General features: G+C 44.9%; 2 protein-coding genes across 2 annotated transcripts; one reads left to right on the forward strand and one right to left on the reverse strand.

Moving 5' to 3' along the window:
- The first annotated feature begins 1,266 nt into the window (after positions 1–1,266).
- Positions 1,267–4,062, forward strand: LOC121570530 (claudin-4-like). Its single transcript, XM_041881999.2, has 3 exons — positions 1,267–1,424; positions 3,151–3,283; positions 3,480–4,062. Exons 2-3 carry the CDS (start codon positions 3,152–3,154, stop codon positions 3,981–3,983), a joined length of 636 nt encoding a protein of 211 aa, XP_041737933.1. The 5' UTR covers positions 1,267–1,424; position 3,151; the 3' UTR covers positions 3,984–4,062.
- Positions 4,063–6,326: 2,264 nt separating this feature from the next.
- On the reverse strand, positions 6,327–16,082 carry LOC121569532 (coronin-1A-like). The gene is made up of 11 exons (XM_041880581.1): positions 15,976–16,082; positions 12,417–12,620; positions 8,948–9,070; positions 8,611–8,740; positions 8,306–8,487; positions 7,956–8,075; positions 7,764–7,868; positions 7,367–7,512; positions 7,201–7,258; positions 6,888–7,103; positions 6,327–6,718 (listed from the first exon to the last, which is right to left on the reverse strand). The coding sequence occupies exons 2-11, from the start codon at positions 12,612–12,614 to the stop codon at positions 6,626–6,628; spliced, it is 1,371 nt and encodes a 456-aa protein (XP_041736515.1). The 5' UTR covers positions 12,615–12,620; positions 15,976–16,082; the 3' UTR covers positions 6,327–6,625.
- Positions 16,083–16,111: the final 29 nt, after the last annotated feature.

Here is a 16,111-nt window from a genome sequence, read left to right on the forward strand (position 1 = left end):
CCGTCCATCGTCCCTTTAATGCAGTGAAGTTGTACTGTCCCCTTAGCAGAAAAACACCCCCAAAGCATAATGTTTCTACCTCCATGTTTGACGGTGGGGATGGTGTTCTTGGGGTCATAGGCAGCATTCCTCCTCCTCCAAACACGGTGAGTTGAGTTGATGCCAAAGAGCTCCATTTTGGTCTCATCTGACCACAACACTTTCACCCAGTTCTCCTCTGAATCATTCAGATGTTCATTGGCAAACTTCAGACGGGCCTGTATATGTGCTTTCTTGAGCAGGGGGACCTTGCGGGCGCTGCAGGATTTCAGTCCTTCACAGCGTAGTGTGTTACCAATTGTTTTCTTGGTGACTATGGTCCCAGCTGCCTTGAGATCATTGACAAGATCCTCCCGTGTAGTTCTGGGCTGATTCCTCACCGTTCTCATGATCATTGCAACTCCATGAGGTGAGATCTTGCATGGAGCCCCGGGCCGAGGGAGATTGACAGTTATTTTTTGTTTCTTCCATTTGCAAATAATCGCACCAACTGTTGTCACCTTCTCACCAAGCTGCTTGGCGATGGTCTTGTAGCCCATTCCAGCCTCGTGTAGGTCTACAATCTTGTCCCTGACATCCTTGGAGAGCTCTTTGGTCTTGGCCATGGTGGAGAGTTTGGAATCTGATTGATTGATTGCTTCTGTGGACAGGTGTCTTTTATACAGGTAACAAGCTGAGATTAGGAGCACTCCCTTTAAGAGTGTGCTCCTAATCTCAGCTCGTTACCTGTATAAAAGACACCTGGGATCCAGAAATCTTTCTGATTGAGAGGGGGTCAAATACTTATTTCCCTCATAAAATGCAAATCAATTTATAACATTTTTGACATGCGTTTTTCTGGATTTTGTTGTTGTTATTCTTTCTCTCACTGTTCAAATAAACCTACCATTAAAATGATAGACTGATCATTTCTTTGTCAGTGGGCAAACGTACAAAATCAGCAGGGGATCAAATACTTTTTCCCCTCACTGTAGCTTAACTTCTTCCACTGTGAAGTAATTGGTAGGTTGGTAAACTATTTTCAGAGTAGCTTCCCCAACACTGCTAAAAAGTTGTGACAAACCTGGAATATCAATACTGGAAACACAAATCAAAGCTGGAAAAAGAGAGGGAAAGAGAGGCATGAGACAAGTCCAGTCTGGCTGTGAGGTACATCCCGCCTCCCTCTCTCTCCTGTTCTTCCCGGCCCCACCCTACACCTCACATTCCACTACAAAACCCCTTCACATCACACACCAGCTACATAACAGACCACTGCTTTACACAGATCAACTACCAACACCTGAATTAAGAGAGTAGAATTTCCTTTTTAAAGAGAAGGAAAACCCTTGACACAGAACTTTACTTTTCAAATTTCCAATCAAGACAAGAGGACACATCATAAGGTATTTGTTAAACTTTTCTACTTGTATGTCTGATTTTGTGCTATTTCAAATATGAAACATACCAGCTCCATACTGCATTATAACTGCATTATAACTCTTAGCGGAGTAACCTATCCAATCAAGTTTAAAATAAATTCCTATTGATGGTATGTTTAGGGGGCAGACACATGCATGGAACATCCTTATACTTTTATGAGTGTCTAAACCTCCACTTAATTCAAACAGATGAAGGTATGTATGATTCAGGCCATAAGTACAAACAAATCAACTTTTTTTCTCTCTCTATCGATTAAAAGATAATAAGTTCTGAGGCACATTTCCACCCAAACTTTTAATTTTGACATTAATCTGTTGTGAAAGACTATGGTTCATCCAAAATACGCTACTTCTTTCAATATGGCATGAGAAATGTTTTCATACTCTATTCCATTGACGACCAAACATAATGCCTTCATGTTATGTGTGGTCCTCTGTAGCTCAGCTGGTAGAGCACGGCGCTTGTAACGCCAAGGTAGTGGGTTTGATCCCCGGGACCACCCATACACAAAAATGTATGCACGCATGACTGTAAGTCGCTTTGGATAAAAGCGTCTGCTAAATGGCATATTATTATTATTATATTATTATGCTCAGGATTCAGTGATTCACCAGGATCTATAAGCAGCAACAATCACTATTAGTACTTTTGTTCTTACCAACTCACCCCTATCCTCTCGACCTCCTCCTCTCCCTCGTATCCTCACCTCTATGGGTCCCTGTGAGAAGAAAATACACATTTATGTATTTGTTTTACTAGTCTGCCTGTTCTTGTCCAGTTCAATATAAGGAGTGGGTCCAAGTAAGCACTATTGCATGTTTTCTTAATTCAATGAGAGTAGGTTAGATGGAATATATAACATGATCCAGTGGAGAAAATAAAGATAAATGTGTGACGTTTTGCGAGGCTACTTAGTGTTGGGGTAGAAGAAAAGCTCTTTGGGCTTGATTTAGTGAAGTTGTACTCAGCTAAAGGGATGACAACATTAAGGAGCAGATTACATTTGCTGGACTTTTTCGCATGGCTAGGTGAGATTGAGTGGATCCAGGTGAGGAGATGTTGAAGTCTCAGTGAGACTAGGAGTGACAGCATGCAGCTGAGCTGCAGCAGCATGCCACTGAGCTGCAGCAGCATGCCACTGAGCTGCAGCAGCATGCCACTGAGCTGCAGCAGCATGCCACTGAGCTGCAGCAGCATGCCACTGAGCTGCAGCAGCATGCCACTGAGCTGCAGCAGCATGCCACTGAGCTGCAGCAGCATGCCACTGAGCTGCAGCAGCATGCCACTGAGCTGCAGCAGCATGCCACTGAGCTGCAGCAGCATGCCACTGAGCTGCAGCAGCATGCCACTGAGCTGCAGCAGCATGCTGAGATAGACCGGGCCTGTCACAACACGACTCTGTCCCAGGGCTGTGCTTTCTGAGACTTTGTTTTTAAATGCAGTTCTGAGCTACACGATCCTGACCTGTACAGGCCTGTCATAGGGAATGAGTCAGTGTGTGTAAGTATGTGTGTGTAGGTGTTTGTTGGATACTCTGCTGGTGATGATAACAGAAATGACCATGTAATTCCATCTCTACATTTAAAGCAACCACACTTCCTTTTATACCATGTGAACTGTTTTATATCCCCCCCCTCTCTCTCTCTCTCTCTCTCTCTCTCTCTCTCTCTCTGTCTCTATCTCTTCCAGGATGGGATCTGCTGGGGTACAGATTGTATGTGTGGCCCTTGGGGTCCTGGGCCTGATCGGGGGCATTGTGTGCTGTGCCATCCCTAGGTGGAGAGTGTCATCATTTACAGGACAGAACATTGTAACGGCACAGGTACTGAGCAGATCAACTGTTTTATTAGACCTATGTGGTTTACATTTTAAACCGCAAAATACTTTCTAAAATTATATTGACTCAAATGGCTCTAAAAACTCAAAAAATGTAGAATGGATGCAATATGCTGAAGTAAAATAAGCTGTAATGAATGAATGGCGTGTGTATTACTGTAACTATTTGTCTCTGTGTGTAGGAAACTGAAGAGGGCCTGTGGATGAACTGTGTGGTGCAGAGCACGGGCCAGCAGCAGTGTAAGAGCTACGAGTCCTTGCTGGTGCTGCCATCTGACCTGCAGGCGGCCCGCGCCATGACCATCATCAGCTGCATGGTCACCTCCCTGGCCATCCTCATCCTGTTCGCCGGCGCCGACTTCACCACCTGTGTGGAGAACGAGGACATCAAGCCCAAGATCAGCCTTGTGGCCGGGATCGCCCTGTTGGTGTCTGGCCTCCTCCTCATCATTCCCGTCAGCTGGTCGGCCCACAAAGTCATCAGCGACTTCTACAACCCCCTTGTGGCCCAGAAGATGGAGCTGGGAACCTGTATCTTTATTGGCTGGGCTGCTGGGGTGCTGCTGATTCTGGCTGGAGGCCTGCTCATGTGCTTCAGCAGAGCCAAATCTGGCAGCTCGGGAAGAACCGCTAAGTACTACAGCAACAGCGCCTCAGCCCCCGCCACCAACAAGAACTACGTGTAGAGCATGTAGTACACCTCTGTATGTTTGTACAGTGGGGAAAAAAGGATTAAGTCAGCCACCAATTGTGCAAGTTCTCCCACTTAAAAAGATGAGAGAGGCCTGTAATTTTCATCATAGGTACACGTCAACTATGACAGACAAAATGAGGGAAAAAAATCCAGAAAATCACATTGTAGGATTTTTAATGAATTTATTTGCAAATTATGGTGGAAAATAAGTATTTGGTCAATAACAAAAGTTTCTCAATACTTTGTTATATACCCTTTGTTGGCAATGACACAGGTCAAACGTTTTCTGTAAGTCTTCACAAGGTTTTCACACACTGTTGCTGGTATTTTGGCCCATTCCTCCATGCAGATCTCCTCTAGAGCAGTGATGTTTTGGGGCTGTCGCTGGGCAACACGGACTTTCAACTCCCTCCAAAGATTTTCTATGGGGTTGAGATCTGGAGACTGGCTAGGCCACTCCAGGACCTTGAAATGCTTCTTACGAAGCCACTCCTTCGTTGCCCGGGCGGTGTGTTTGGGATCATTGTCATGCTGAAAGATCCAGCCACGTTTCATCTTCAATGCCCTTGCTGATGGAAGGAGGTTTTCACTCAAAATCTCACGATACATGGCGCCATTCATTCTTTCCTTTACACGGATCAGTTGTCCTGGTCCCTTTGCAGAAAAACAGCCCCAAAGTATGATGTTTCCACCCCCATGCTTCACAGTAGGTATGGTGTTCTTTGGATGCAACTCAGCATTCTTTATCCTCCAAACACGACGAGTTGAGTTTTTACCAAAAAGTTCTATTTTGGTTTCATCTGACCATATGACATTCTCCCAATCCTCTTCTGGATCATCCAAATGCACTCTAGCAAACTTCAGACGGGCCTGGACATGTACTGGCTTAAGCAGGGGGACACGTCTGGCACTGCAGGATTTGAGTCCCTGGCGGCGTAGTGTGTTCCTGATGGTAGGCTTTGTTACTTTGGTCCCAGCTCTCTGCAGGTCATTCACTAGGTCCCCCCGTGTGGTTCTGGGATTTTGCTCACCGTTCTTGTGATCATTTTGATCCCACGGGGTGAGATCTTGCGTGGAGCCCCAGATCGAGGGAGATTATCAGTGGTCTTGTATGTCTTCCATTTCCTAATAATTGCTCCCACAGTTGATTTCTTCAAACCAAGCTGCTTACCTATTGCAGATTCAGTCTTCCCAGCCTGGTGCAGGTCTACAATTTTGTTTCTGGTGTCCTTTGACAGCTCTTTGGTCTTGGCCATAGTGGAGTATGGAGTGTGACTGTTTGAGGTTGTGGACAGGTGTCTTTTATACTGATAACAAGTTCAAACAGGTGCCATTAATACAGGTAACGAGTGGAGGACAGAGGAGCCTCTTAAAGAAGAAGTTACAGGTCTGTGAGAGCCAGAAATCTTGCTTGTTTGTAGGTGACCAAATACTTATTTTCCACCATAATTTGCAAATAAATTCATTAAAAATCCTACAATGTGATTTTCTGTATTTTTTTCCCTAAATTTGTCTGTCATAGTTGACGTGTACCTATGATGAAAATTACAGGCCTCTCTCATCTTTTTAAGTGGGAGAACTTGCACAATTGGTGGCTGACTAAATACTTTTTTTCCCCACTGTATGTGAGTATAGAGATAGTTTGATGGAAAGGAAATGGGTCAGACAGAATGGAAACAAGAAAAGGGAGGGTGGTCCAATACAGTGGTTTGAGTTTTTACATTTAAAATACAAATATATGTTTCTTTTTTTTTGGGGGGGGGGACTAACTCAATATACTATAAAATTACTAAAACCAAATAGAAATTGTAGAAATGATCATGTACATGTACCTACATTCATACAGTTTCTTAACTGTGTCCAGCTCGCTAATAATCACCGAAATGAAAGTGAGACAGTCAGGGAGCACCGGAAATTCCAAAAACGATGGACCAATTTTCAATGTGGCCCTCCGTACCTCGTTGAAGACCAAATGCGGCCCCCAGGGCAAAATGAGTTTGACACCCCTGTTGTAATGTGTTATCTCGTTTAGTTTTTTTATGCTGGGTGACGGGTTTCTATAATGCCATGAATGAACAACAGAGAGCAAGGTTAGGGACTCAAGTGTTCATGCATTTCAAAATAGAGGTATAGTCAAATGACTGTATATATAATTTACGTCCATGAGATCACAATTTTTTTACTTATGTAAATCAGCTTGTCTTTTACTTTTGTGTATCAAATAATAAATACATGTTTTTATTTTATTCTGTATACAAATTATTGTCATCTCCTTCAGGTGTGCCATCCTTTAGATGGCGTTTGGAAATGTTAACAAAAGCAAAACACGTTTAAATATTTTGAAAATATTGAGGACTTTTATTTCCAACTATGTAAGAGCATATATTAAAAACAAGTCTCTATAAATGTGATAATTCACACAAAAAAACGAATTCAAGCTTCCAGCCCAAAATATATTGGGCTCCTGATATTGATGGATCCTGTCTCCAACTCTCCCTTTAACCATCTTTCCTTCAAACATCCACAACTATTTCAAACTATTTCACTTTCCTCTCCTCTTTCTCTTCTCCTCTTTACACCTCCTGCTCATTTCTCTCTCTCCATCAGCTCCCTCTCTAACCCAACCGCTCTATTTCAATTCTTGCTCTCCAGTTCGCTCACACGCTTGGTCAGCTCCTCTACTGTTTCCTTCAGAGTCTTCACCTCCGCCTGCAAGGCATGTACCTCCTGAGAGAGAGAAAAAGAGAGAGAGAAAAAGAGAGAGAGAAAGAGAAAGAGAGGGAGAAGGGGAGGGGGGATTCTTGGTCAACTGTGCAAAAGAGGAGGCCATATCTAAAATACAGTATATATTCACAGATATATCAAAGCATGTAGGTAGATGCAGCCATGTCCTTACCCCACTGATATCGTGCTGATGCCCCACGGTAGCTGAAGTGGTCTTCAGAAGACTTTTGTGAACTTTGAACTCTTTGTTTTTGGTGGTTGGCGCAAAACCTTCCTTCAAGGAGATCAGGATAGGTTGGCCCTCTTTGCCTTCAAACCACTCAGTGGCCTCCACAGACGGCTCTGGACCCATGGTGTCTGGGTACAAATCCTCCTGAAACAGGTCAGACTGAAGAGAGAGAGATAGAGACAGAGAGAAAGGGAAAGTGAGATATTGAAGAATCACACATGCTTTGAGTTATAGTAATTTTAAAAAATGTATTTACCTTGCGGGGCACCGTCATGACAACGGGCTCGCACTTCCTTTCATGGAGCTTGTAAAACCTGGTGGAGGGCGAATAAAACAACATACGTTCCCATTTTACAAGCAGCGCTTGTGTGTATGTGTGTGTATATTGGCGAGTGAAAATATCCATGACTCTGTGTGGTTACCTGGCGATTTCACACTTGTTGACCTCCAGGCCCCTCTTGGGCATGTAGCCCATGCCCTTCTGACTCTCCTTACTGCTATACATGGACAGGTAGTGAACATAGGGAGCCTCATCCGTCACCTCAAAGTACCGGATACTGCTGTCACCCTGAGACAGGGAAATGAATGGTTAGTAAACCATAGTGTGTGTGTCACAGGAGGTTGGAGGGCTCGTGGTAATGGCTGGAGCGGAATTAGTGGAACGTTATCAAACACATCAAACACATGGTTTCCATGTGTTTGATGCCATTCCATTAGCTCCGTTCCGGCCATTATTTTGAGCCGTTCTCCCCTCAGCAGCCTCCTGTGATGTGTGTGTGTGTTTGCGTGCGTGTGCGTGTGTATGTGATCAACTCTAACCTTGCCACAGAGGTAGACGATGCCAGTGTCGGGGTCAAAGAAGGGCAAAAGGACGCCACTGCTGGTGTCCAACTCCTGCAGGGTGAGCGGCTCCCCAAAGCTCTTCTGTCAAACACATACAGGTCATGTCGGTTCTTAAGACACCATTCATAAGCCTTTATAAGATGTTCATAATTGTCTCATAACACTCACCGGGTCCCAAAGTGCCACCTGCCTCTCACTCATGCGACTGAAGCCTGTACTCAGGATCTTCCCATCGGACACAAACACAGCCTTGACAGGCCTGGAGCCTTCATGGGTCTTCTCCTTCTCCTGAGAGAGACAGAGAGGCAGAGAGAGAGAGATACAGACTCGGGGAAAGAGAGACACTCAAGGAAGGAGGTTCATCTATCAAAGACGCGTGAAGGGAACTATATGAACTAATCACTGACTGTGATTCTATTTATATCTATGACATTAAACCTAGTAGCTAGGTGCATCTGACTCTCCAGGGTGGCTGGTTCTCCTGTGGTATTGAGGGGGGCAGGGAGGGGGGCACTCACGGCAATGACGGTGCCCTTGCGGGGGTCCATCACACGTAGGGTCTTGTCCTTGCAGGAGGTGAGGATCTGGGAGCCGTCCCTGTTCCAGCAGGCACTGTAGATGAGGTCAGGGTGGACCGAGTCGATCCTCACCACGGCCTCGCCACACGCCACGTTCCACAGGATCACAACGTTGTCACAGCCTGGCAGCCAGGGGAGAGAGAGACGGAGGAACAGGCAGTTAAGCCATGCAGTGCTACTCCACTTATGTTTACAGCTGAAGAGGCACGTGTATTCTGAGGCAATGCATCAGAGCAGTGCTATACCTGCGCTCATGAGCACGTTGTGGGCAGTGGGGTGCCAACTGAGGATGCCCACGCGTTTGGAGTGCCCCTCCAGCTTCACCACGGGGTCTTTCAGGGGCGTGACCAGGCCACCGTCCGGGATCTCCCAAATCTGAACGATGGTAGAGGAAGAGGAGGGTATATTATTACACTGAGTTAACACAGTACATAGATACAGAACACTGGTCAACTGGATAACACAAGGACATATTCAATCAACACATAGGCCACAGTGTCCTTACAGTATGTGCGTTCATAATATGATTCTACTTAACAAGCTCAACATTATGGCCAGTGAAAGGTTGTGACCTCTACTTACCATGACACTGCAGTCCTCTGAGCCACTGGCAATGATGTTGTCGTTGTGAGGACAGAACTCAATATCCAGCACTGGGCCTGTGTGTCCACAGACTGTGGGTTGGGACATGTCAATACGACCCGTCTACAGGGAGACACAAAGGAAAAAGATGAGTTACTATGACACAAATAAACACACACACACACAAACACACACATACACAAACACACACACACACACAAGCTGATGGCTCAAACAGGAGACAAATACTACAGTATGCAGTAAGAACACATGGAGATGTAGAGCGTTGCTACCACTGTGGTTTTGGCAAGAGAGAGACCTAGAGAGGGTTCAGACGAGAGGAACTCAGTCAGCTGATGCCAATTTTAAAGCTATGCCTCAAATTAGCCTTAGAGAGCAGAGAACTCTGCTGGGAGAGCACTAGCAGGCTGCAGGGTTCCCATGGCCCTGGGGGAACACACACATACACACACACAGAATCTGGACTGTTGGCCCAATCTGTCACGTTGGCCCTCGCCCACCATTCACGGTACCAAAACAAAACCATCTACATTCAATAATGTACTAAGGATGTACAGTACATGTAGCTCAGTTGGTAGAGCATGGCGTTTGCAACGCCAGGGTTGTGGGTTCGTTTCCCACGGGGGGTATAAAAAAATAATGTATGCACTCACTAACTGTAAGTCGCTCTGGATAAGAGCGTCTGCTAAATGACTAAAATGTAAATGTAAGTGGCATAATGTTTTATTTCAAACTTAATTCAAATTTTTCTCCTAATGTCCCTGCCTTCATTGTTCATGAACAATCCGCTGCCGTCCAAAAACCTCTTAGTCACTCACTGTCTCAATAATACAGTTACCAAATACTGGTTATATTGCTGTAGTATTAACTATACAATAGGTTGCCAAAGTAGTTAAGTGACAGAAAAATAATCTTCTCCAACATATAAATCAAGAGGCTTAAAGGTAGACTCAGCGATATGACGTAGATGCAGAAAGTAAACAGCATAGTGGGTCAATTTCCACAACAACTAAGAGCGTTGAAGCGCGAGGCTCAACTTCTCAGCTGTTTTGGTCCCGTGGCTCCCACGATGTAAGAGCGTGAAGCGAACCCGTGCGTATGCGCAGATACTTTGTGTGACTGTGTGAGGGAGAAGTCTTGCATCTCACTCATCTCAATATCTGCAGTGCTGCCCGTGGCAACGTCATTTCGCTGTCTACCTTTAAATCAAATTATCGTTCATTGGAGAACAATGGCTCCCTTTGACCACATCATTAGGCCTTAAATGCACTGTGAATTTGGGTTGACAGGACTATTATTCGTCCCTGTTACAGGAAAGTCCAAGAGGTCTACCCATGAAGATGAGACAAAATTATGTTATATCTATCTGTTCTATATATGAATATGCATACACTTAATGTCAAAGTCTTTCAGTTACACCTTTATGCTTCAATATCCCATAAAGTATTCAAAATCAATCTAGATAGTGACCACTATAAGATCATTATATTCACTATATATACAAATGTATGTGGACACCCCTTCAAATTAGTGGATTCGGCTATTTAAGCCACACCCGTTGCTGACAGGTGTATAAAATCGAGCACACAGCCATGCAATCTCCATAAACAAACATTGGCAATAGAATGTCCTTACTGAAGAGCTCAGTGACTTTCAACATGGCACTGTCATAGGATACCACCTTTCCAACAAGTCAGTTTGTCAAATTTCTGCCCTGCTAGAGCTGCCCCGGTCAACTGTATGTGCTATTATTGTGAAGTGGAAACGTCTAGGAGCAACAATGGCTCAGCCGCGAAGTGGTAGACCACACAAGCTCACAGAACAGGACCGCCGAGTGCTGAAGCACGTAGCGTGTAAAAATCGTTTTTCCTCGCTTGCAACACTCACTACTGAGTTCCAAACTGCCTCTGGAAGCAACATCAGCACAAGAACTCTTCGTCGGGAGTTTCATGAAATAGGTTTCCATGGCCGAGCAGCCGCACATCACCATGCGCAATGCCAAGCGTCGGCTGGAGTGGTGTAAAGCTCGCCGCCATTGGACTCTGGAGCAGTGAAAACGTGTTCTCTGGAGTGATGAATCACGCTTCACCATCTGGCAGTCCGATGGACGAATCTGGGTTTAGCGGCTGCCAGGAGAACGCTACCTGCCCCAATGCATAGTGTCAACTGTAAAGTTTGGTGGAGGAGGAATAATGGTCTGGGGCTGTTTTTCATGGTTCGGGCTAGGCCCGTTAGTTCTAATGAAGGGAAATCTTAATGCTACAGCATACAATTACATTCTAGATGATTCTGTGCTTCCAACTTTGTGGCCCTTTCCTGTTTCAGCATGACAATGCCCCCGTGCACAAAGCGAGATCCACACAGAAATGGTTTGTCGAGATCGGTGTGGAAGAACTTAACTGGCCTGCACAGAGCCCTGACTTCAACCCCATCGAACTCCTTTGGGATGAATTGGAACGCCGACTGGGAGCCAGGCCTAATCGCCCAACATCAGTGCCCGACCTCACTAATGCTCTTGTGGCTGAATGGAAGCAAGTCCCCGCAGCAATGTTCCAACATCTAGTGGAAAGCCTTCCCAGAAGAGTGGAGGCTGTTATAGCAGCAAAGGGGGGACCAACCACATATTAATGCCCATGATTTTGGAATGAAATGTTCGACAAGCAGGTGTCCACATACTTTTGGTAATGTAGTGTATATGTTTGTTGTTGATATTGCAGCACATTCGTCCCATGCTGATACTGTACCTGCATCCCACATATGCTTCTGTTTTTCAATGTCAAACCCACCACTGGTGTGCATATTTTCATGTTATCTGACCATAGCACCGGTTCCAATCCATGTGCCAATGCCGTTGATCAAACTCCAGGCAGTGCTATAGTCAGATGGCATGACAATATAACTCTAGCTCAGTAAATAGCTCAGTATTTGTATTATTTATTTTATACAGTCTTTTTTGCTCATCTTTATCAAGTGTGCTAATAACTTTGGACCTGACTGTATATGCAGCTGCACTATACTGCGCCCTAGCCACATCCTGTCAAGACTGTGTTTCACTGAAGCGCTCCAAATATGGTGAAAAACTAGCAACAGCATAGAGAGAGCGAGTAACGTGTAGAACCGAAACTCTGCCCCAAACTTCCTTATTCAGCACAATGTGTGATGACGCCTTGCAATATTCAAAATTCAAATGTTCAAAAAACATGGTTCTTAGAACACTGTACAAACGACACAGCAATTTCAATACCATTTTCATCAAAATTATAGCGTAGTTGGGCAAACCTAGGCATGAATGAAGGTGACATTTTCAAAGATTTGAAACTGAGGCATATGGATAGATCTACACAACAGATGGAGAGGGACATGGACGTTAGACCACTTTTGAGGCCTGAAAACGTCTAACTTCACTTAAGGCATTCACTTTGACCTCTGTATCTCTGCTCATGCCCACCTTGTTCAGAGGCAGCACTAGGAAGGCCCCTCCTCCGCTGGCATCCACAATCATGGCCACAAACTTGGGGTTAACGGAGCAGAAGTTGCTGTCCCAGGTCATCTGGGAGATGCGGATGTCATCGTAGCACTGGTCAGCCTTCACCCCCTGGCCAAAGACGTGACGGAACTTACTGGCCCTGACTACCTTCCTGGACATGGTGGCCTGAGAGGGGAGAGATGAGGACAGGGATAGAGTTGGGTGGGGGGGTAGTGTCAGAGAATTAAGGGGAGAGATAAGAAAAAAAAAAGGAAGAGGGACAGAGTTTTTAATGCACTGTGGTAGAGTAATCAGGTGGGTATTATATTTAAGAATATGCAGACTGCTACTGTAGCCAGTGAGCTCTAACCCGGCACCCCTATAAAAGGAGGTGTCGCGTATGATGCCATACAACATTTACATGGACAGAGAGAGAGAGAGAGACAGAGAGAGAGAGAGACAGAGAGAGAGAGAGAGAGAGAGAGAGAGAGAGAAGAGAGAGAGAGAGAGAGAGAGAGAGAGAGAGAGAGAGAGAGAGAGAGAGAGAGAGAGAGAGAGAGAGAGAGAGAGAGAGAGAGAGAGAGAGAGAGAGAGAGAGAGAGAGAGAGAGAGAGAGAGAGAGAGAGAGAGAGAGAGAGAGAGAGAGAGAGAGAGAGAGAGAGAGAGAGAGAGAGAGAGAGAGAGAGAGAGAGAGAGAGAGAGAGAGAGAGAGAGAGAGAGAGAGGAGAGACAGAGAGAGAGAGAGACAGAGAGAGAGAGAGACAGAGAAATGACAGTTTAGGGAGAGTTTATTGAAGTGAGAGACAGAATAACAACAACAAAATCCAGAAAAACGCATGTCAAAAATGTTATAAATTGATTTGAATTTTAATGAGGGAAATAAGTATTTGACCCCCTCTCAATCAGAAAGATTTCTGGCTCCCAGGTGTCTTTTATACAGGTAACGAGCTGAGATTAGGAGCACACTCTTAAAGGGAGTGCTCCTAATCTCAGTTTGTTACCTGTATAAAAGGCACCTGTCCACAGAAGCAATCAATCAATCAGATTCAAAACTCTCCACCATGGCCAAGACCAAAGAGCTCTCCAAGGATGTCAGGGACAAGATTGTAGACCTACACAAGGCTGGAATGGGCTACAAGACCATCACCAAGCAGCTTGGTGAGAAGGTGACAACAGTTGGTGCGATTATTTGCAAATGGAAGAAACACAAAATAACTGTCAATCTCCCTCGGCCTGGGGCTCCATGCAAGATCTCACCTCGTGGAGTTGCAATGATCATGAGAACGGTGAGGAATCAGCCCAGAACTACACGGGAGGATCTTGTCAATGATCTCAAGGCAGCTGGGATCATAGTCACCAAGAAAACAATTGGTAACACACTACGCCGTGAAGGACTGAAATCCTGCAGCGCCCGCAAGGTCCCCCTGCTCAAGAAAGCACATATACAGGGCCTTCTGAAGTTTGCCAATGAACATCTGAATGATTCAGAGGAGAACTGGGTGAAAGTGTTGTGGTCAGATGAGACCAGAATGGAGCTCTTTGGCATCAACTCAAATCGCCGTGTTTGGCGGAGGAGGAATGCTGCCTATGACCCCAAGAACACCATCCCCACCGTCAAACATGGAGGTGGAAACATTATGCTTTGGGGGTGTTTTTCTGTTAAGGGGACAGGACAACTTCACCGCATCAAAGGGACGATGGACGGGGCCATGTACCGTCAAATCTTGGGTGAGAACCTCCTTCCCTCAGCCAGGGCATTGAAAATGGGTTGTGGATGGGTATTCCAGCATGACAATGACCCAAAACACACGGCCAAGGCAACAAAGGAGTGGCTCAAGAAGAAGCACATTAAGGTCCTGGAGTGGCCTAGCCAGTCTCCAGACCTTAATCCCATAGAAAATCTGTGGAGGGGGCTGAAGGTTCGAGTTGCCAAACGTCAGCCTCGAAACCTTAATGACTTGGAGAAGATCTGCAAAGAGGAGTGGAACAAAATCCCTCCTGAGATGTGTGCAAACCTGGTGGCAAATTACAAGAAACGTCTGACCTCTGTGATTGCCAACAAGGGTTTTGCCACCAAGTACTAAGTCATGTTTTGCAGAGGGGTCAAATACTTATTTCCCTCATTAAAATGCAAATCAATTGATAACATTTGTTTGTTGTTATTCTGTCTCTCACTGTTCAAATAAATCTACCATTAAAATGATAGACTGATCATGTCTTTGTCAGTGGGCAAATGTACAAAATCAGCAGGGGATCAAATACTTTTTTCCCTCACTGTAGAAGAAAACCAGTAATCTGTGAAATAAATGGAACCGCTCATCATTTGCATAAATAATACACAAATGCAAGTAGAAACATTTTACAGGATATGAAGAGCAATGCAGGGATTTGAATACTGTGTCTTAAGAACATGAGCATCACTGCCCCACTCCCTAGTTAGACCACAAGACAAACACATAGTGAGGACAGAAACATACAGACACAAAGCTACAGGAAGGAAATACAATACAGGAAAAGCAGCGAAAAGGAGAAGAAAAAACTTGCACAACTACATCCTCCAGTCTGCAGCTGTTTCTTTTTGTCTTTATTATCTGATGTACACTTGTGGCTCTGTGCAACGCTTTAACTCACATCTAGTCATAAGGATGAACCCACACAGAGAGCGAGACAAGATGGAGAATTGAAGGAAATATGAGCATATGGGACTAAAGAGGCAAACTGAAAGGCATACTCCACTGCTCTGTGGAAATCATGTGAACCAGGAACATACAGCAACAGTTAGACCACATCCTTCAGAACAAGCAACAAAACCACAGACCATCTTTTTCTCCGTCTCATTCACACTCATGCTGTCTTCGTCCCTCTCTAATGCTCCTTTTTCACACATTAAAACAGTTGGCAGATACGTATATGATATGATATTTTTGTGAGCTATACCCAAAGAGAATGCAACTGGTTGAAATATTGTCGTCCAATTTATGGTTTGTAGTGTATGTCATGCATTACTGTCAGTGGATAGTCCTCATGTTCAATGCATAGGCTACATTTCACAGGTTTCAGATTTATCAATAAGAATATTAGTGCACACAATGACTCAGTTCTGGCCTACAGCCCATACATTTATGCTGTAAAATGTCAACTCTAAAAGAGCGAGCATAGAATTTACCTCCATTTGCAGACCTTACTTCCTCAAATCTGAAGCTGCGCCTTAGCATTGACTCTGGATCCCTTGGCTAAAGACTTAGGCTTCATTGTTCTTGTAGCATTTTTGCATCACAAGACCCCTTTGGTAGACATTAATCTAACGCAACAAGCCTTTGCAGAGTGTGCCTTAATGTTATAAGGACCAGGACCTGAGTACATGTCAATAATGGTGTGTGCGTGTGTGTGTGTGTGTGTGTGTGTGTGTGTGTGTGTGTGTGTGTGTAGGCCTACAGTTAAGACTGCTGTGCATGAACATATAAAGTAACAGCAATTATGGACTATCAGTCACATGGTGGGTGTGAGATTAGAAGGAGAAGGATGTTGAAAGCAGGCCTACCTGTTTTAGTGATGGGGAAATGTTCTGCTCAGTCAGGCTCCCTGCTTGGTTCTGCTGTGTCGTCAGAGAGAGGAGTAAGAGCCGGTAGTCTAGGGTAGATCTCTTTATGTGATGGAGGAAGTGAGAGTTTTAGATG

This window comes from Coregonus clupeaformis, chromosome 7, assembly GCF_020615455.1.
Source record: "Coregonus clupeaformis isolate EN_2021a chromosome 7, ASM2061545v1, whole genome shotgun sequence".
NCBI classification, from domain to species: domain Eukaryota; kingdom Metazoa; phylum Chordata; class Actinopteri; order Salmoniformes; family Salmonidae; genus Coregonus; species Coregonus clupeaformis.

Coding starts and splice junctions, on each gene's coding strand:
- LOC121570530 (XM_041881999.2), top strand. CDS start 3,152: ATGGGATCTGCTGGGGTACAGATTGTATGTGTGGCCCTTGGGGTCCTG. Junction 3,284..3,479: donor AGAACATTGTAACGGCACAG/GTACTGAGCAGA, acceptor CTCTGTGTGTAG/GAAACTGAAGAGGGCCTGTG.
- LOC121569532 (XM_041880581.1), bottom strand. CDS start 12,614: ATGTCCAGGAAGGTAGTCAGGGCCAGTAAGTTCCGTCACGTCTTTGGC. Junction 8,488..8,610: donor CAACGTGCTCATGAGCGCAG/GTATAGCACTGC, acceptor CCTGGCTGCCAG/GCTGTGACAACGTTGTGATC. Junction 7,869..7,955: donor AGGTGGCACTTTGGGACCCG/GTGAGTGTTATG, acceptor TGTGTTTGACAG/AAGAGCTTTGGGGAGCCGCT.